Source organism: Pogonomyrmex barbatus, unplaced genomic scaffold (assembly GCF_055798465.1).
Source record: "Pogonomyrmex barbatus isolate J1 unplaced genomic scaffold, ASM5579846v1 scaffold15, whole genome shotgun sequence".
Taxonomy (NCBI): Eukaryota; Metazoa; Arthropoda; class Insecta; order Hymenoptera; family Formicidae; genus Pogonomyrmex; species Pogonomyrmex barbatus.
In genome coordinates, this window is record NW_028297111.1 from 1,689,868 (window position 1) to 1,713,127 (window position 23,260).

At 27.0% G+C, this 23,260-nt stretch overlaps 1 protein-coding gene across 1 annotated transcript; it reads left to right on the forward strand.

Moving 5' to 3' along the window:
• Positions 1 to 3,904: 3,904 nt before the first annotated feature.
• LOC105425481 (uncharacterized) lies at positions 3,905 to 21,736 on the forward strand. The gene is made up of 7 exons (XM_089073679.1): positions 3,905 to 4,180; positions 13,741 to 13,864; positions 14,021 to 14,371; positions 15,594 to 17,714; positions 17,896 to 18,093; positions 18,365 to 18,619; positions 20,137 to 21,736. The coding sequence occupies exons 1-7, from the start codon at positions 4,148 to 4,150 to the stop codon at positions 21,531 to 21,533; spliced, it is 4,479 nt and encodes a 1,492-aa protein (XP_088929805.1). The 5' UTR covers positions 3,905 to 4,147; the 3' UTR covers positions 21,534 to 21,736.
• Positions 21,737 to 23,260: the final 1,524 nt, after the last annotated feature.

The window sequence follows — 23,260 nt, forward strand, 5'->3', positions numbered from 1 at the left end:
CAAAATTGTAATTTAATACGATAATAATATTATAATATAATATCATTCTAATATAGTAATATTCTATATATTTTGTGCAATGTGATTTTCTATTTTTATTTTTAGTTTGGATAGCTTAACATTAAACAAAAATTAGCAATACATTTTTTTTATAAAAATCTTTGAATTAAAATAATTCGGCAAAATAATTTATAAAACGACGATTTATAAGATACTCAATAAAATACCTTTAAAGTCTCTAATATTATATACACTGAGAAAAAAATGCTGTTGAATCTACAGCATTAGTCTAATTGGAAATAATTTTGTTAATTCAATGACATTATTAATGAAACGAAGATCTTGATTAACAAAACAAGAGCATATAAGAGATATACTGTTTCATTAATAATGTCATTAAATTAACAAAATTATTTCCAATTAAACTATGCTGTTAATTCAACAGCATTTTTTCTCAGTATATATATATATATATATATATAAGATTATATACTATTTATAAGTTACACACACACACACACACACACACACACACACACACACACACACACACACACACACACACACACACACACACAATTTCGTTCGAGTAATTCCAACAGAGAAATGGATATCCAGTTCTGCATGTTCAGGTGCGTAAAAGAAACACTTTCACCAAGCATTTGGGTCTGATGGAGAAAGTTTCTTCAACCGCCGTTTATATTTCTTGATTTGAAATTCTATTGGGAGACTAACAAGAAGATAGAAAATTTGGAGCTGTTCTTAAAAGTTCTGAAATCATTTGTATTTTTGACTAAAAGGACTAAAATATGATAAATGAGAATAAGAAATAAGGAATAAGGAATTAAATAAGAAATTAACAATAAAAAGTAATTTCCAGTCAAAAAAACACTTTGATATTCTTTGATTGTGTATTGAAAAATGGTTTCTTATACGAAAAAAATAATACAAAAAGATTTTGTTATAAAAAAAGTAAAACAAATATCACTTCTTATAATTTTTAAGGCGAAGAATTTAATGATTAGTTAAAATTATCTCACATGACAAAAACTCTTATAAAAAGAAGTTTACGGTATTCATCATCAGTTTTTATATTTAAAATCGTCTTAAGATTATACTTCAACTAATAAAATAATCATATAAGCTTACTTAAGACAATTTTAAATATAAGAATTATTGATACCGACGTAAATCGAAAAAACGTTGCATTGTAGTCATTCGCAAGACAGGTCACTGCATTACACGTCGAGGGTGTCTCGCCATTATCGTATTATTATCTCTTCTAAGGACATGTCTAAGGACATGTTCCTGGGGTAATTTTGAGACGAAAATTTAAATACAAAAATGTCGAAGCTATAATACTTTTCAAATTATAGACGATTAAAGTTGACCAATTGTAATGGCTAAGGTTCGCGCGCTCAGGCACAACATATAGCATGGTGTAAGGATTAAAGGTATGCTCGTCAGATAGATCCAATTTGGATCCGGTCTGAGCAGATATGGTATTGGAACAAGTCACCTTCCATATTGGAAAATAATACAAGTAAAATAAACAAATTTGTGACTACATGACATGTGATAATAGAGAATTTAATAATTATTAATAATAAAAGTTACAATAGTAGTTCTCAATTAAATAAATTCATTAATTGTCCTTTCCTTATTTATACTACATTTTGAATATCGCGAGAAAAACTGATTGGTTGATATGATTAATATGGCCGGCTATTTGTTTCATCATCCTCATTTTCATGCGCAAGAGCACATTTTGTTTCTTTATAGCATGACAGTGTCTCATCTTTCGTTGCCCATCTTATATACAGAGCTTTCATTTCTCTTAGCATATATTTTGTGCCTGAGAGCCGCCATCCTAGCCTTTTTCGTGGAACGGTCGAAACCCTCGTACACTAGCGCACCAACGTCCATTTTTACACGTGGTACTACGTATCACGTTCATTTTGCGACATGTCGATAAAATCGTCATGTTGAAAATGAATGTGGTGCGAGTCCGTGCTACATCCATAATTCATGGGTGCGTAATGCTGTAATTATAAATGCATGTTATGCGATTTTATGACACATGAATAAATAAATCGCAAAAAGTCGGAATGGCCGCTCTCAGACTTCTCTCTGACGTAAACTATTTTTGGCAAAAAGAACAAAAAATTGTTTTAATCACTATTGGAAAGTACATACAAGAGCTGATCCAGAAACAAATTTTCATAACATAACTATACGTATAAAAAAGAATTATCCAATTACATATCTATGTTAAAGATACGTAAATATAATTAGATATACAATTAGATAATTTTCTTTATGTTATAGTTATGCTTTATGCATAACTATACAAGTTTATCTGTATAAACTCTTGTATTACTCTTGTATTACAAGATTAATAAAAAAAAACAACATATCTTGTTCTATAATGTCATATCCAAAAATTTCTTACCAGAAAAAAAGAAGAAATAAACAAACTATTTTAATTTTTTAAAGTTTTTCCATTTAGAGCCCACATAGTTTTTTCCATTTAGAGCCCACATAGTTTTTCCCATCTACTTCCCACATAATTTTTCCCATATACTTCCCATATAGTTTTTCCCATCTAGAGCCCACATAGTTTTGCCCATATATTTCCCACATAGTTTTTCCCATACACTTCCCACATAGTTTTTCCCATATCTTTCCCACATAGTTTTTCCCATATACTTCCCATATAGTTTTTCCCATACACTTCCCACATAGTTTTTCCCAATTAGAGCCCACATAGGTTTTCCCATATACTTTCCACATAGTGGAAATTGGAAATTAATTTTTCCATTTGTTCTTTATAAAGATCATAAAAAATCTCGAAAGTGGCGCTATTTACAACGAAATTGATATTGTTATCGAAGTTATAAAACTTTTGTCTGAAATATTTTTCCATATCTTTTATATTTTTCAAGATATTTTACCTATTATATTTGAAATAAAACACCCATAAATAAAGCACAAGTAATAATAGAATATTAATAATAGAAAATTCAACGTTTTATTTATTTATAAAAATAAAAATAATTTAGCAAGGAAGATATCTAAATGACAGTTTTGAGCGAAAGGCGTATGGATAGCATGTTTCATTAATAAAATTTTAAGAATTTTAGTAAACTAATTTTAAAATTAATCATGTACATTTTTTGATAATAATATTTTTTTAATTAGCAGTAATTAATCTAATGTTTCAATTATTTCTACACATATAATATGTCACAAATAAAAAGGAAGAAAACGTAATATATGTAATAAGCGGCAATAGTATATTACAGAATAAAACCTTATAGAAAATAACTGTTTGAATAATTATGTATATAAAAAACAAAAATTGGGTTATTTAAATTTTTTAAATTAATTGATTTTTCTGAAAAATGATTATTTTGATATTTGCCAAAAATTCACTCTATACATTATTACAATTAACCATATATAGAAAATTTACTTGTATTAATCAAAATTAAGTTATTTAATAATTTAATATTATTAATGTTTAATAAGCGGAAGAGCTATAAACGGAAAAAACTTAGGTATAATTACTTAAAAGCATACTTGAGCATATTTCAAATAGTTTATTTTTAATTGAAGTTTTTATTTATTATTTTATAATAAAATATAAAAACAATAATAAAATAAAATAAGATAACATATTTTTGATAGTTAGTTATTGTGATCTTTTTATATTAATATTTTGTATTTTATAAACGATAAGACTTTATGTCTTTCAAAAAAAAAAAAAAAAAATTTGTACACATTTGTAAAATAAAATTGATAAGGGTAAACTTGATAATTAAATGCGTTAAATTCATTATATCATTATTAATGAGTAACAGAAATTATATTCTCTATAAAAAGAAAAAGGAGAAATAGAAGATGAAAAAAGACATTAAATTGTTTCTCAGTAAACCGAAACAAGAAGAATAAGGAAAGAGATAATGCCAGCGAGATGAGACTTGTTGGGGGATCAGCGATCCCCATCCTATATAAAAGTCTTCTTCTGCCAGTGACATGTTCAGTTCGAACGACGCGTTGTGTGTGATTATCTTTGGGGATCATTTTCACCATCATTATAGAGATATTGCGGATAATGCTCTGATGAAAAAGAATTTTTTTCAAGATGCTCCAGTGTACAACTGCAGTTCTTTTTTTGGTACGTCATTTCATCTTTACATTTATTCCGGAGTTTAAAAAGTGTATTTTATTATATCTGTTTGCGTCAAATTTATTAATTTTATAGAAAACTCAACTTTATCAATTTTCACAGAAAATTGACATACATATTTATAAAATTTCTATACTATTATAGAATTACAAGAAAATATTGTAAACTTAATTTATTAAAAATTATATATTGAAAACAAAAAGTCAAGTAGTAAAATAAACATAAACATTAACTTTAAGTAAATAAATAATAATATCAAACTTTAGTTTATATATAATATAAGTATTTTTATCTAATTTACAATTTTACAAAAACTTTGGTAAATTACTTTTGTCTAAAGTTTCACAAAGAATCAAGTAAAATATATATATCAAAAATCACTTTTTTAAATTATTATCATCTTGATATTGTCATTGATTTTTTAACTAACAAGTAAATATTTAATTGATAAGAATAAAAATAATAATCTATAAAATATAAGTCATAAAATACAGAGTCAATCATTTAGAAATTGCAATTTTTTCTTAAAAATTTTTCTAAGATTGCTCTAAAATAAAGTTAACATTAGTTAATTAATAAAACTGATTTAATATATTAAGCAATTTCACAAAAATAATGATAGAAATATATATTTTAAGTTAATTACTTAAAAAAGTATTTTTATAAAAAAACAATGTCAATTTATCAAAACTGTTGTAAATTAAATAAAAACATTTCTTTTATATATAACAAAATTTGATATTGTTATTATTAGAATTTGTTAAATTCTTATTAGAAATTTAATATTGAATGATAATTTAGTTATTTATTTTGAATATTAATATTCTTGTTCATTAATCATTATTATCTCAGATTGTGATGTCAAAAGTAAGAAAACATATAATAAAAGTTCTTGCAAAGATTTCTTGCAAAGAATATATTTTGTATATTTAAATAGAAACTTTTTAATAAACAACATTTGCAATTAATAGAATAAACTTATAAAATATACCGAAAACTTGTTTCGAAAAGGAATTAAATCATATTTATTTCTATATATCATTAATTTGACAGTTGTTATAATAAACTTAATTTATTTCGTTTTTAATTAAGCATATTCATTTCTAAATATATGGTTATTTATTAATAAATTAAAATAAGAATTTTTAATATACAAGTTCAGTTTTACAAGCCGTTTTTATCGATTGTGTGTTGCTTTACTGAAATATGCTTTTATTTTAATATATTTTGCAAAAATTTTTATTGTATTTTTTTATAATCTGAGATAATAAGTGAGTAGGAGTCTTAAAAGCACTATTATTTAATGCTTTTAAAATAAATAATTTCCAATATTATACTAATTATATTAGAATTAAATTGGTGTACATACTTTTTACAAGGGAACAAAATTTAATTTCTTGCATTAAAATTTTATGTATTATTTATTATGTATTATGTATTATATATTAACTTTCGTATACAAAACATTAGCTAACAAATTTGACTATTTATGTATACTTACTTATCTACATTTATACTTATATGTATTTTTATGTATACGATTTTTCGGAAATTATTTGCTTTAAAAAGACAAGTATTAATACTTTTTCACACTCATATATTTTGAGATTTTTATTATCATTTTTTTAAATAAAATTTCATATTCTAATTAATATTATTTTTTTCTTTTATCCAAAAGATTATTATAAATTACATTTAAAAATTATATTTTGTTATATTAAAAAACATTTTATATTTTATTCTGACATATTTTATATAAAATTATGATAGGCAATATTCTTTTCAATTCAACTTAATAGTTTTATGTATAAACTATATGTATAACTACATGTATAAACTAATAATAATGTATCGATTCTTGAAAAAAATACTATATGCAATTGGCATATAGTAACATATTTTTTTAAAAAACACAAATTACATCTAAAACATTTATATATATATATATATATATATATATATATATAATTTACAGATCTTATGTTTATTTATATAAAGACTCGTACATTAAAGTATACAAAGTGCTCAATACTTTAAAAAATGTCGAGTTTTTCTTTCGTTTTTCTTAAATATATATAAATACAAACAAATACTTAATACCGCGAATTATATGGCGTTAAATTGCTTTGTACCCTATTTTTGTTATGCAGTGTATTTATCATATATCATAAAAAGATTATAGGTAAATATTAAAAATCATTAAATATATCATAATAATCAAGTATAAATATAAAGATCCATTAAAATTATTTGTAAATAAAATGACGTATTTTACATTAAATGTAAATCATTTGTACTTTTTTACACTTTTTAAAACACATTAATTATAATTTTATGATTCTTGTATATATATATATATATATATATATATATGATTATTATGATATACTTATATATATAATAATAATAAATGTATAATAAAATGAACTTTAAGAAAAGGAATATGATCAAGAATAATATTTAAAATTCACTTATAGAATTTATTAATTCACTTATAATCTTTAATGATAGTTCTCTTTTTCCTATAATTATTATTTAATTCTTAAAAAATTATTAATTATTGAAATCTAATTTATAAATAAACCGTTAAATTATTTAGTTAACCGTTAGATTATTTATAATTAACAACTTAGAAAATTAAAATTAAAATTTTTTAGTATATCAATGACAAAGAAAAAAATAATTAAGATTAATAAAGATTTCATTAATATATTTTATATATTTAATATAATTTTAGTTATTTAAAATGTATGTTGTTTTGGCGAAAGTTTCCCAATTAATTCTTTTATTTTGAAATTATTTAATAGTTACAAAAATTTTTAACATTAACCTTAATTTTTGATAATATCTCATCAATATATTAAATATTTATCAAAATATATATTAGAACCATGATTGATATATAGAAGGTATATAATTATATATTAGAAGCTTTGCCATAGGCTAAATCACTGGTTTCTTATGCAACTAGTTACAGGTGACTTTCACTGGAATATAATCCGGCTCCTGCGGGTGATGCATAAGGTGACATAGCTTTGACCATTTAACTTTTAACCATTTACCACGAGAAGTTGAGATATCTGATTGCATTAAATGTCGTCCTATTTACCTTTAATCTTGATCGCATATTTTGTTTACTACATAATTACTTCTTCAAAAATGCTTCAATTGTCAAATTATTCATTTACAATATTATCATAATATGTACAAGATATATCAGCTGTTAATTATATTATTATATTAAATATTCGAGACCATCAAAATATCCATTTCTAAAAAAGGCACGTTAAGTCGATATTCGAATATATCGAAATTATTGTTGTCGGTTTTCCGTTATGCCGATTCTCTCATTGCACTCCCTCCTTGAGCGGCTGTTATTGCGGAGATCGTTTTCATAATTTTCATAATTTTTATTGAGAAAGATATATTAAAAAGATTTGAATAAAAATTTAATGTTTTTAAAAACTACTAAAATAAATTTTTACGTGGTTTTGTGCAATTTCTATTATTATTAAATATTTATTTAAAAAAATCGAAAATTAAATAAATTTAATCAACTCTAGCTCTATACATGTACATTTCGATATAATAAATCAATAAATGTCAAATAAATATCTTAAGATTAAATCAGAATTAAATATATATTCCAAATTGTTTATGCCTATCCATTTTAGGGTAACGAATCTATGAAGATTCAACTGCAATACTTTTTTATAAATATAAATATATAAAAATAATCTAAGACAAGTTCACAGATTTGACAGAGATTTGTAACCTCATTAAAAAAATTGTGTTACTTACCGATCCGATGCGCAACAGCGGAGTAAATCTGCCACGTAGCTACGATGATTCTGTAACACAGAAACAGAACATTCAAATTATAACAGCGCTCTAAATGATATTTTACAAAATAGCTTTTACATATATTGAATCTACATATTTATTTTTCAATTAAATATTCATTAAAATAATAAAATAATTTTCAATAAAAATCTTTATAGAAATAAAGGCGTATAATATTTTAAACTGTTTTTCTTTCCCGAAAAAAACTATAAATTTTAAATTATCGAAATTTATTAATCCAAATAAATGTGAAACTGATTAATTATGTTGAGAAAGAAAATGTATATTTACCGCAAGGTTGCTCCGCCGGTGCTCGATGCCTCTCCTAGGCCTCCTCCTCCTCTCAAGATGTCGGATTGTCGGATGTCCTCGCAGCACAAGACACTCGCGTAAAACACTCGCGAATTATTATAATCGCGCGCGGACTAATTTTAAATAAAAATCTTTTAGTCCGATCACTTGTGCGACACTCCCGAAACAGACGTGCGGCGCGACGAACTGGTTCATTCACTTGAAAATCGGCGGCGGAAAAATAACGGTCGATTAAAAAACCCGACCGATTAACTTGCCACATATGTAAGAGAACGACCATTGAACGACTCGTGGCTATGTTGTGTTAGTACATTATTAATAACAATAATATTACCTAATATTAATGTTACTAATAACGGTGCAACGGATACTGTTAGCTTCTTCGTCTTTGGGATTCCGTTGGGGAACCCAAAGGAATCCCTCGGAATACTGAGCCCCTCTGCCACGTCAAGGCCGTACCCATTGGAGGGGTTATCGTTTATAAAAATTCATGAATATTAAAAGAATAAATCACGTTAAATACGTACTTAAATAAATATATACTTCGTTAGAGATTCGTCATTTCGATATATTTACGAGTCGTTAATCACGCGCGTTAAGAAGCATTTACTATTACATTCATAAGATACAACACAATTTGGTATCATTTAGCATTAAAGAAATGCGAAGAAATACGATGCGTATTGCGACCTACCCCTATGACCGCCGATGAGACATTGGTAGCACTTGTAAACACGTGACGTACCAACCGCGGCACGTACATAAACTCTTAACTAAACAACAACAGTTTGGTTAGACGAAATTCAACACATATTACAAATCAAATTTAATTTCGAATAAAACGAAGCGTTATAACATCTTTCGATAATAAAACATTAAATAATATAATCGTTATATTTTACTTTTTAAATTTCTATCTTCTACATTTGCTCTTTCATTTAGAGTGCATTGGTTTGAACGCTTGTGCGCTGGAAACATTGTTTTAGTTTTCTTTTGGCGTGAATATGAATAATAAAAGTAAAATGATGCTCATGAATTGTGTAAAATATAACGATTATATTATTTAATGTTTTATTATCGAAAGATGTTATAACGCTTCGTTTTATTCGAAATTAAATTTCACTTGTAATATGTGTTGAATTTCGTCTAACCAAACTGTTGTTGTTTTAGTTAAGAGTTTATGTACGTGCCGCGGTTGGTACGTCACGTGTTTACAAGTGCTACCAATGTCCCACCGGCGGTCGTAGGGGTAGGTCAATACGTATCGTATTTCTTCGCATTTCTTTAATGCTAAATGATACCAAATTGTGTTGTATCTTATGAATGTCCAAAACAAACACACACTTAGACTCGTTACAATTTACTTGAGACATATATATATATATATATATATATATATATATATATAGATATCTTATATATTTTATTTGTTATAATAAACGATTGATACAATAAACTAACTATACGTATTACAAAATGCAAATTGCATTTATGTAAATCGATGAGAATTTCAAAGCAGAGAAGCACCATTCCAGGAGAATTTATATTGAAGATACTCGAATTAGATCATTAAAGAAAGTCCTTCAGAATACGCAGCCCTTCCGTCATATTAAAGTAACACCCGTTGTTACAATATCATTTACAAAAATAAATTATTACTAGGCTTCAAAAGATAAGAGTTGATCAGTGAATACGAGTCAGTTCCCGCCTGGAATATTCAAATAAAACAAGTCGTCTTTTGATATGTACGTATAAATTCGAACAAACTCATAACTGCGCGAGCTATCAACGTTTATAACATCGTAAAATGTTTTGAACATCACCTAGAATTTGTCGCGACTTTGTTTCGAAAAGAAAATATGAAAATGCGGAGCGATACGTAACACCACCCGCCCGCCACGAGCGTCGGTGGTTGAATGATAACGCGTTGCGCGCGCGTATACAAAACCCGTCGATTGTAAACAAAGTATCAAGGCCGCGCGCTATTGTCGCTATCTCAGACATAAAGGTTTATAACAAAATTATATATAAGATATACATCTTTCTGTTGGGCTTTATACACGGAGGTAATATCAGGAATAGGAATAAATATGAATTAAATTTTGGAAATGAAAATTCGGAATAACGTTAGTTAATATTAATAATTATGTGAGATTTTAGTAGCAATATATATTATATATAATATGTGATGTAAATATTTTATGTAAAAATAATGTAATATTAAAAAATAAATGGCGCGCGCGAAGCGCGCGTTTTATATTGTTCTAATTAAATATAAATGCAAAAGTCGAATAATGAAATGATTAAGATATAAATAAAATAAAGGAATAAAGGAGCACGAATCATGTGAAAGATGTGGATTAATAATAAAATGCAATAATTCGCTTTTAAAAAAATTATGTTAGAGATTCAATTGTTGTCATTTTTCTGTGCTGCTTTGTTCACTTCGTGATGTGAGAGTAGCTATTAGCTTAAAGATCATGCATTTTGACAGCTTATATGTCTCTCACGTATATACATTTTTTACTTAGCTGTCATTATGAATAAAATTACAAGTTACGCGAAAATATTTATTATTTATATCTATTATTTTTATATATATATATATATATATATATATATATATATAAATACATATCTATTATTTCATACTATCTTTGGATCTACTTTATGATTAATTACATGCTGAATACGTATAATAATGTAAATAAATTATATACACGATAGCTGCTCTAGTAAGAAATAAATATATACATAATTGCGATACAAATTAATAGAATTGATAGATTGATCTGAATTTTATTTTATTTTAAAACATATAATGCAAGGAATTAATAGTACGCATGTATCATGTGTCTGTAGCATTTATAACATTATAATTTAAATAATTAGATCAATACTATCCAAGATTTATAGTTTTATCTATTGTAGATACCGATATTCACGTCTATTACTTTTCTTATTTTTTACTTCATAATTGTCTTTTCGTACTTGCAATGGACGATATCAGAAATAAAACTATGAAATTATTAAAAAATACCAGTGGGAAAATAAATAATACAGTAAGAAAATTACAGTAAAGAGAATAATAATTAAGAAAATAGTATTTATATAATAATAGAATAATAGTTAAGAAAAAAATGACATTTTATAACATAACAGTAATAATGTACTTTCATAGAAGATTGACATATGTTAAAAATATGTTATTTTAATAAAAGGCAAAAGAGCAGAAAAAATAGGAAAGGCAACAAATAAATATCGATATATAAGCATTGATATCTAAGTAAAATCATAAATTTTTAGACAAGACAAAATTAAATAATTTGATAATTTGATTATTAAAATTATAGAAATATTATAATTATAAAAATTATGGAAATTACACAATAATGATAATCATTTTTATATTATATTTGAAAATAATTAGCTAATAGTAATTAATTAATTAACAATTGTACATTTATATTAAACAAATCACAGTGATAATTTATCTAGTAAATCCTTAATCTTGAACTTATCGACTATTTTGCAGGTAAAAGGTAGTTTAGGTTTAAGAATCGCTTCATATTATGTCTACTAATTACGCACATAAATAATTTGATATCGTGATATCATATAATTTAACATATTATATTTAATTGTAACAACCAATGACTTTACAATACTTCCTTAAATAAAACATTTAAACTAGTGTACCTTTAATAAAATCAATTTCTGATAGTACAGCTGTATACAGAAAAATCTTACTTTGATTGTTATTATTACAGATATCATTTTCATAAATTATAATATAAAAATTTCAATTTAGCATATGAATAATAATTTTAATTTGTTTTAAAAAAGTTCATGTTATATCAAATAAATGCACATAAGACTACATCTTTGAAAACAGACAAATCCAATAATCAATACATGTCCTTGATTATAATTTTTTGTCTAGAATATTATTAAATTTAATTATTAGAATGCTTCTACTAAAAAATTATACTATTGAATTAAACATTTAGAATTGACGGATTATAGAATCTTTTATATTATTAATGAAATATTAATTTTTTTTTTTATTAAAATACAAAAAATTTGGAATAACGTCTTATTTCAAAAAGAATGATACATTGGGATTGCTATGAAAAAGCAAATAGCTAGCATTTGAATTTCTTTGACTGAAACGATCTTGTTACTGAAACAATCTTGTTGATCTCTCCACTAAAATATCAACACTAAAGTAGTGACATAAATACCACAGACATTAATTGTCACGACAACATTTGACGCTGCAAATGCGCGTAGAGAAGAGTTCGGTTGAAAGCTAGCATATATTAACCTTTCGTTATATAGTCTGTCAACTCAAGATTGAGAGAAAAAAAAAACGATAAAGAAGAGTTCCCGTTCGCGTAACCTTCTTGGAATCGCGACTTTCCCTTCTCGTGGGTGGAACAACAGTTGAGATCATCAATCGTGATACAGGCCATGAATCTTGGCCAAACCTAGCTTAGCCAATCAGAATATATATGTCAGTTGTTATGCATATCCGATAATGAACAATATTCCTGATGGAATAGATTACCGGAATATTAATATGAGTTTATTGGAATATAAATGAATATTAATGATTATGAAATGGTACAGCATAGAATTTAAGATATTTTAAGCACAAAGTAAAAATTAGAGATACGAATAGTTCGAATTCATTGTGATTTGATTCGATTCGTTCTTGAACCTGAAAGTTTCGAGAATTTTAATTCGATTTCAAATTAAATCTATTTTGATTACTTTATTTATATCTTTCATGCGACTAATTTTGTATTTTGTACTACAATGCACTGGAAATATTATTGAGCAAAATCCTGCTATGACCGCCTTTTCTCGATTTAATTGTGTAATATCGCAGCTCTATCTTAATTATAGTACTATTACACATTGATCCTGCAATATATTTCTTTAACATCGATTGTGTGTGTTGAGATAAATATTACGATATTCCTCGGTAATTGAACTTAAAACGCCCGTTGTGTTGTCATATTCAATTAATGAATTCAGTCATTAGTAATATATTGAGATATTATTAATTCCATTGAAAAGGATATTATCTTTACTGCTCTTAATATAATTTTTATTTGTCTTCCTATTAATTTTCAACTTTCTTTAATTCTTTATATACTATTTTATATCAATTATTCTATAGTAATAATTATCCTATAGTCCGAATGTTATTATTAATAGTATTTTTTTTCGTTTTTTATAAAGAATTTTCATAGATGTATAATATAACATAATATATAGAGATAAAAGTTTTTAAATTAAATAAAAAATATTAATAGCTATATAAATTTTATTTATCTTTACCTTATTAAACAATAAAACAATTGAATAACAAATAATTTTTTCAGGTGATTGCTACTTCCAAGTCGCAACCTACACAGGAATTAAAAAATGTAAATAAAAATAGCGAAGTGATTTTAAGCATTAATAATGAACAAAAAATTCAGTACTTAAGTCAAAACTTTGAATCAGGCAAGTGAAAAATTAAAAAATACAAAAAAAATATTTATGATGAAGAATTAAATATAGAAGTAAAATCCATACTAATATTCTTGCGTTTCTCTCTTTCTCGATAAAGTTTTTTTAATATAATAAATTATACTTACGATTAATTATTATAAATTAAAGATGCATACAAATATGGTTATAATGTTAATCCACGTGGTCAATTTCATCATGAAGTACGTGGCCCACATCAGATCACATATGGATGTTATGGCTATATTGATCCCTTCGGCCAACTAAAAACAATATTTTATATCAGTGATGGATGGGGTTATCGAATTGTACAGCCAGGAAAGAACGTAGAACTTTTCTTTCATAAACATGAATATCATGAAAACAGAAATAATCATGATCATAACGAAACCCACGAACATTATGGTGTGTTTACACCATGGCAAGAATTACATTTTCCCATAGTGTGTGCGCAATATGAAAATGAAAATATTCCATTTCTGAAAACATCAAATAAAGAAGGTATGTATATAGTAGCGAATATATGAATATATGTGAATACATGTGCCATTTTAACTTTGGTATCGAGAAATATTTCAGTAGCATGTAGTGAAAAAATGTTTCAAATAAAAAATTTTATAGTCATCATTTTTTTTGAAACTATTATATATGTTTTACACAATGTAATTGTTAGTTATTCTGGATTCTCTAGAAAAGTATTAAGGTATCAATAAGTCAATAAAAATTATCAAAAAGTCAATAATTTATGAAATATTTTAGATTTTATTCTGGCATATTCTGATATAAAATATAAGATATTTCGTAAACTATTCATTTTTTGACAATTATATCTTAATATTTTTGTACAAAATAGTAAAACAAATAATTAATATAGAGAAACTTTATAGTTATCTTTTAAAAAGTATGTACTTGTACATTGTTAATTATTGCATAATTTTTTTAAAATCATGTATCTTCTTCACGCTAATTGCTTTATTCCATTATTTTGTCACAAAAGTATTAAGGTACGGTTATAAAAAATGAATAGATATTTTATTATATTATATTATATAAAATATCTTATAGATATTTATATTATATCATTTTATATTATTATATATCAGAATATATCAGAATAAAATCTTAAATATCTCTCTAAATCATTGATCTTTGATAATTGTGCTTTAATACTTTTATATCTAGGAATCAAATTGCATAACAAAAAATATACTGTTTTATTTTAAAAAATAGTTACTAAAAAGAAATCTTAACAGTAGCTTCATTTATAAATACTGTTATGAATCAATATCATAATCATATGACCTTCTCGAAATCTTGTAACTTTTATTTAAAACGTTTTACCATATTTTTCATATTTTCAAAATAATCTTGGATAAGTTACTTGGAAAATCTTATATTTTTAATAGAAGTTAAAATATGTATGCCAAAGATATAAATTTAGGAAATATTTTATGTTATTATATATATTTTAATATATAATTTACTTTTTGATTATTCTTTAATACTTATAAACATAAAATAATGTTACAAATAAATATCATTAAATTCAGTTAATTATTTAAAAAAAATTAAATTCTTCAGATATATTTTATATTATATCAAATATAAATATCTAAACAAACAAAATAATGAAAAATATAACATTTTAAAATAAAAAATGATAAATCAAATATACTTTCTTTAATAATATTAATCAATTTAAGCTACTTATTATCATGTATAGGTCACAGTAAATTTGGTACGCCAGTAAGACCAGACACGAAAAAGTTCGGAAAATCATTATATCAAGGACATTTGGAAAACTCTAGTACACAAGATATGTCCAATACACCACAGAAATCGACAAGCGAAGAAATAACATCACATTTTGAACATTTGGAAATCACAGATATTCCTAGCACTCCAGGCATGCCCAGAACACCAGGAACATTTGGAAAACAAAGGCCATTATATCAAGAATATTTTAGAACACATGAAATTACTGACACATCAGATATACTCGATATCCCAGGAACTTCTGGAAGACCAAAAACGCCATCATATTCAGAAAATCAAAAGACACTTAACATATTAACCTCACCTAGAATACTAGAAAAACCAAAAATGCGAGAAACATCATCATATTCAAAATATTCAGGAGCATCTGAAATTTCTAACATATCAGATACACCCGCTATTTTAGGCCAAAAGTCAGAAACGTATCCGAAACAATCGGCGTCATCTATAGTTCACGTCACACCTGATACTCTAAGATCATCTGAAAAATCAGGGATGTTACAACAAGAATCGGGAATACCCAGAAACGTACCAGGCACATCCAGTACTCCAGGAATGGCTAACAGATCAAAAGCACTATCATATCCAGAATATTCGGGGACACCTCGAATCCTCGGCATATCAGGAACATCTAATACTTCAGAAACATCTAAAAAACCAGGAACATTGTCACGTTCAGAACAATCAAAAATATCTGGAATATCTGGAATACTAGATGTTTTAGGAACATCTAGACGACCAGAAATGCCGTCATATCCAGAACATTCACAAACATTTGGAATTTCTGACATATCAGATATATTTAAAACTATAACCAAATCAAAAGGATCAGAAATGCCATTGTATCGAGGATCTCCAGAAACATCCGGCATTCCTATAATATTAGACACACCCGATGTTCCAGGAATATCTAAAAGTCCAGTAAATTCAGAATATTTAGCGACACCTAGGATTCCTGGTATATTAGCTACATCCCACATTTCAAAAAAAGGAGGATATAATAGCGTTCCAGGAAGATCAAGAACGCTATCATATCCAAAATATCTTGAGACAACCGAAATCCTTGGCACATCAAATACAACCAGTACTCCAGGAACGTTTGGAAGACCAAAAATGCCATTATATCCAGGATACCAGAAGACGCCTGGAATTTCTGACATTCCAGAAACCCCTCAAACTTCAGAAATAGAATCTGCAGAAAGATTGCGTACACTATTATATCCAGAATATACGGAGACATCTGGAATTCATGTCATACCAAGCACACTTGGAACACTAGGAAAATTGGAAAAACTAGAGACATCAATATATTCGAAGATACCTGGAATCTCTGATATATCAGATATATCTGGTACCTTAGGAAAACCGAGAAGACCAGGAATACTATCATATTCAGAATACTCGGGAACATCCAAAATCCCCGGCACATCCAATGCTTCAAGAATACTTGGAAGATCAGAAGTGTCATCATATTCAAAATCAAAACATTTAGAGACATCTGGAATTTCTAGTATAGTAGGAACATTCAATACTTCAGAAAAATCCACGCCATCACATCCAGAATATATGGGAACATCCGGTATTCCAGAAATATCTGAAGAAATAAAGACGCTAATACATTCAGAACATTTAGGGACATCCAGAATCCACGTCACACCAAGCATACGTGGAACGTTAGAAAAATTGGGAGAATTAGAAATGCCGTCATATTCAGGGCATGCAGGAATATCTTCCAGAATTTCTAATATATCAGGAATATCTGGAAAGTCCGAGATATCAACGTATTCAGGATATTCTAAGACACCCGAACATCATATTATACCAAGTATATCTGGAATGCTAAGGAAATTGGAAAGATCAAAAACACCAACATATGCAAAACATCCGAAGATATCTGAAATTCCTGACATACCAAGCATATCTGATATTTCAAGATTGTCTGAAGATCTAGAGACGACAATCTATTCAGAACATCCCGGAGTCTCTAGCATATCAGGCACATTCGGCAGCTCAGGAAGACCTAGGATGCCATCATATTTGGAAACTTTTGACAACCTCAGTACTCCAGGTACAGATTCTGTATTAGTAAAATCAAAAGCGTTACTTAACTTCAATTATCAGCTTAATTTCCTGACATCTCCGATATGCCAAATAGATTTAATACTGTACAAACGCTAGAAACGCTATTATATATTGACATCTAAAGATTTCAAAAATTTCTGAAACTTAAAGTATATATGTTATTCCAGAAATGTCTGAGAAATCAGGATCATATTCTAAATACTTAAGGATTTCTAACGTTTCTAGCAGTCTTGGCACATCCAATATTCTAGGAATACCAGGAATATCATCTCATTCTATACATGCCGAATCTATTATACCGAAAATACGTGGAAAATCAGGAACGCCATTACATTATAAACATGCAAGAATTCTCAACATGTCTGGTACTACAAACATTTCTGGCATATCAGATTCATCCGCTACATTAGGAATACCTGAAAAATCAGGAATACTAATCATATCCTAATCACTAAAAACCTCTTGGCATTTCTAATACGGCAGTTACATATAAAACTTCAGGAATACCTAGAATGTTATTACATTCTAAATATGTGAGGATTTCTAATACTTCAGGCATTCCCGATGTATCAAGAAAGATTAGAATCAATCTTTATCCTGGATACCGTGAGATTCTTAGCATTTTTAGCATTTCAGATACAGCCAATACTTTAGGAATACTAGGGAGATCAAGAACACTGTTTCATCCTCAACGTCCGAATACTTTTATTATTTCTAGTACTCCAAGAATATCTGATATATCAGGAAAATCTATAACATCTTATCCAGGATATCCCATTTATCCTATCAAATCAAAAACACCTGTTAATTTTGAAATGTTGAGTAAACCTGATGATATATATTCTGAATTTTCTAATAAATCAAGTTTTCCTTTCAAGTCTGGCAAATCAGGTACGTTATTAAGATTATTTTATTAATTACACACATTTATATAAACATTTTGTTTAGATATTCTAGAAATGAAACTGGATATTTTTCATGTAAATTATGTGATACTGAAAATAAATCTAATCTGTAAAGGATTTCATATTTATGAAAAAAAAATGACTTCGGTCAAATTGACTGAAATCGAAATATGTTTTAATTTAGGTGAAATTGACTCAAAACTTTCATCTGATAAAAAGTTCAAAATTTAATTTGACAGAAACCACATTTTAAAATGTATGGGATCCTTTGTTGTTGTATGTTAAGAATAATAATCTGCAAAAAAGTATATAAAAATAGTATATAATTAACTGTAAAAAAATGCATATGTTTGCTTTGAATTTGGTGCATATGTTATTGCATATTTTATTGTATATATTAGAAGATTCGGATCTTTGTGAAATAAAACATATGAAATAAATGATAATAAATATATGAATGAAATAAAACATATTGCATATAATGTGATAAAAAAATATATTACAGACTGAAGAAAATGGAAGAATATACAATCGTTTTCCTCCTTTATAATGATAATTAAGAAGGAAAATGATTGAGCACGTTGTCTATTAATATCTTTTATGTCGGTAAATGATTTAGCGTGAAAAAAAGAAAATAATTTACTGGATATTAAATTTATTTCTTTAACTGTATATAAGAATATATAAGTAGTTGATTGCATACAAATGATAAAACTGTAAATAAATATTTCGAAAATTTGGATTCCATCGTTTCTTATATAGAGTGTCTCTGAACTCAGTGCCAAAACAGTGGTACAGCGGATTTAATATATAAAAACAAATCAAAAATATTTAATAAACATATGACGATTTCGGAGTCATGGGATATTGAGTATCCAAATGTTTGTTTTTTTGAATAAATATTCCTAATGTGGCCACCAACAAGTTGCGGTGCAACTTGCCCCGTTTCTCGAATTCTTTGATCCATAGCCAAAAATGTTCTTCGATTTGATAGACGCTCGTTAAAAAACTTCTCGTAATATCGAGCTCTGGCTCTGTGTGAATTGTTGGGCATTCGCTCAAGGTTAAACACATATTCTGCAAAAGTAAAAACGTTCGCCATGGCCAAAAGAAAGTAAATTAAATAAACTTAAGTAGACTTCAAATACCAACACGGATTTTTTTTAAGTGTAATACTCTGTATGTGTATTTTGAAAAATTCGATGATATACTGAAAGTCTTATAACTGAAATGATTTTACATGTTTATTTTATTTTTCTCAATCACAATAAAAACAGAAAAATTCCGAGAAATTCCTTTTTTACAAATTAAATTAAATTCATTTTTGAAAAAATCTATATAAAACATCTAATCCTGTTCCAAGACTAGAACAAAATTTTTTAAAGATATTTATTATTATTCTAATAATTCTACACATTTTAAAATATTATGATATATTAAGCTATATATTTATATAAAATTGAAATGATTGTTTATGTATCTATCTTAATTACATTTTTCCAGGTTACACATATACAGAAGACTATACAGAAGAATCGAAAAATCCACTAGGATCTATATCGATAGAACCTCATGGAAAAGTAAGCTCTAAAGATCCGAGTAGTGGTATAGAAAGTATAAGAAACGTCGATAGCATAAGTGATAAAGGAAATGTCGGACCTAACGGTCCCGATGGACCATGGCCAACTGGTTCACCGGGTCCTAATGGACCATGGCCTGGGGATCCAGATTATATACCCGGAATATCAATCAAATCAACAAGAAAACCTTTGCACAAAGGATTGATAAGAAATCACCATTCATCAATTTATTCAGATACAGATAAATATAACTCCGTTTCGCAATATTCCTTCAATGGAACTGGTATTTCATATACAAATTATACAAAAGATAATGAATTATTAAAATTAATATATCCGATGAAAGTTAACACATCACTATATAGTACAGATCATAATCGACATAGACCTCAATATAAAATACAGTCTGTAGCATCGGTTCATAAGGGAAAAGAAATCATGTACAATAGAAATGAAACTAATTCTCTATTGCAAATAGGTTCAACACCATCATCATTGAAATATAAAAGTGAAGATCATCAATACACTGATATGATCAAACTAAATCCACAATTTCATGATCACCTGACACATACTGAGCCGCAACAAGTAAAGAAACCACTTAAAAATGAACCACTCAAACATCTTTCTGTGCATCGAAGTCAGTATCAAAAATCAATATTCTATCCATTTAATAATTCTCAATCTTCTAGAGGTTCAAACCAATTTAACAAATTAGTGCAACAAGAAAGCGCAGTTAATATAGATGGACGATATAATAAGTTTGCTAATATGGATAACAAATCGATTTCTGACATATCCACTCAGGATGAATCTTCCTCTGTTCTGGAAAAACAGGTAAATGTACATCTTGAACAGATATCGAGGACGAATCCCGTTCTTGACGCTATTGGGGTTCAACCACCTAATTTCATCAACGTTAAGCCCTTTTCATTACCTATAGGGCCAGACTCACAAGCATGTCCTTGTTACTTAATTGAGTCGAAAAACAATACAAACGTAGAAACCAGTTCGACTCTTACCTCTGTCATTGGTCAATTCGGATTCGTTCCTATTATTTTTGTACCATACTGTCCTGGCAATGAGATGGACAGCAATAAGATAAAAATTATGTTCCCATCCATTACTTCTGTTCCATATATATGCGACATATGCGATATTCAAGACAGCAAACTCGGCATAAGAACCCTTGACATAAATCAGCTTGGCAATATCGATTATCTCAAAGAAATATTAAATCAACCCAATCTTGGTCTTTTTAATGTTTCAGTTAAGAACAACATCAAGCAAAAAAGAAGCAAAGGCAGAAAGACAAAATGAAGAGTGTAATATTGGCTTATTAAGTTCAAATTGTAATCATTCTGAAATGATAATCTCATCTTCTTTTGAAAAATAAAAATAAATACATAATGATGTATTATCTATTCCTCAGCTGCTGGTTAGTTGATGGATAGCTAAATTAAAAATGTTTGTAATATAATATTTGCCGATATAAACCAAAATCAATAAACAAAAACTAAAATTGGATTAATGACGAAATTTTTTCCGTTTTTTCTTTGTAAATTAATTTTCTCTGTCTGTCATAAAAAAGTAGTCAACATCCTAATAGATTATTTAATTTAAATGAAAGAAATCATGCGTTAATCTAAAACTTAAGTAAGTTTAAAATCTATGAAATAACTTTTTTATATCATAGATATAATTTAATATTTTTATTTTAAGTCCTTTATATATTATTGTTTAATTTTTTAATAAATATATATATATATATATTTTTTTTATGTTCATATGGACATGAACTTGGTGTTTGTAAAAGAGTCCGCGAATCTTTTGGAAATTATGAAAATATCATTCGAATATCAAACAATTCATTCTTAGCAGATTGACTAAGCAAATTTCTATATTATAAAATCATTGTTTCACAGCGTTAACTATGAAATCATTTCCAATGGGATTATTATATTTATTACACAGACCTTCAAATGACAAAGAATTATCTGAGCAATTAATTTCTTCAATTATATTAATGTATTTCAATGATTCAATCTCAATTTCTTCTGGAATTATCTCAGAAATCATATTATCATATGATTTTCACATTGTTCTCTTTTCTCATTCTCTATATCAACATTTGTAATAATTATTAACAATTGTTTTTATACTATCAGACAAATTATTCGTATGTATTAACTGTCGATTCAATTGCAAGATGTGTATTAATTTTTTCTTTTATCATTTGTCTTATATGGCATTTTGTAACAAAACACTTTTTTATTTTAACCACTACTATTGTCTTAATTTTATGTCAGTATTGCTATTACTGATAAACTTGATAAAAAGACCATTGATTTGTCTATGTGAATATAATAAAAACTTCTTCACCGAAATCTTACTTCATCGAAATCGTACTTCATCGGAATCACAACCGCGCGCATGAGACGCAACACGTGGTTTTCGAAATTAGGTTTTCGAATTATTTTATATGTTATTAAAATAATTTATATATATATATATATATATATATATATATATATATATATATATACATATGTGTGTGTATGTATTTACATGGCATGAGTCTCGAGCATCAACAGCTATATTTATTGCTCCATATATATTATAAAATATCTCCCAATGAAGTCTAGCAAGCACCAAGATTTAGCTCATAGAGCAACAAGCGGCAAACAGAGAGGCAAAAGGTGTTTTCACTGAATGTGTTAAAAGTAAATGTTTCATATAAAACGTTTATATATTGTGAATATTGTGAAATTAATGTTTCAGGAATGTTGCAAATCTAACATTGCTGTAACGTCATCGAACGTTATAAGCTAAACATTCCAATTGGAACGTTTATGTCTTTAAATATATGTTTCATGAATGTCACCATTGTAACATTGTTGTAACGTCTCTTACAAATTAAGCATCCCAAAAGAAATGATGGTGATGAATCAGTTCGCAGATGTTTGACGCACATCGGACACACTGGCAAAACACAGCAAGAAGCGTATCATTATAAATATATATTGAATGGAATGAAAAATAATTAT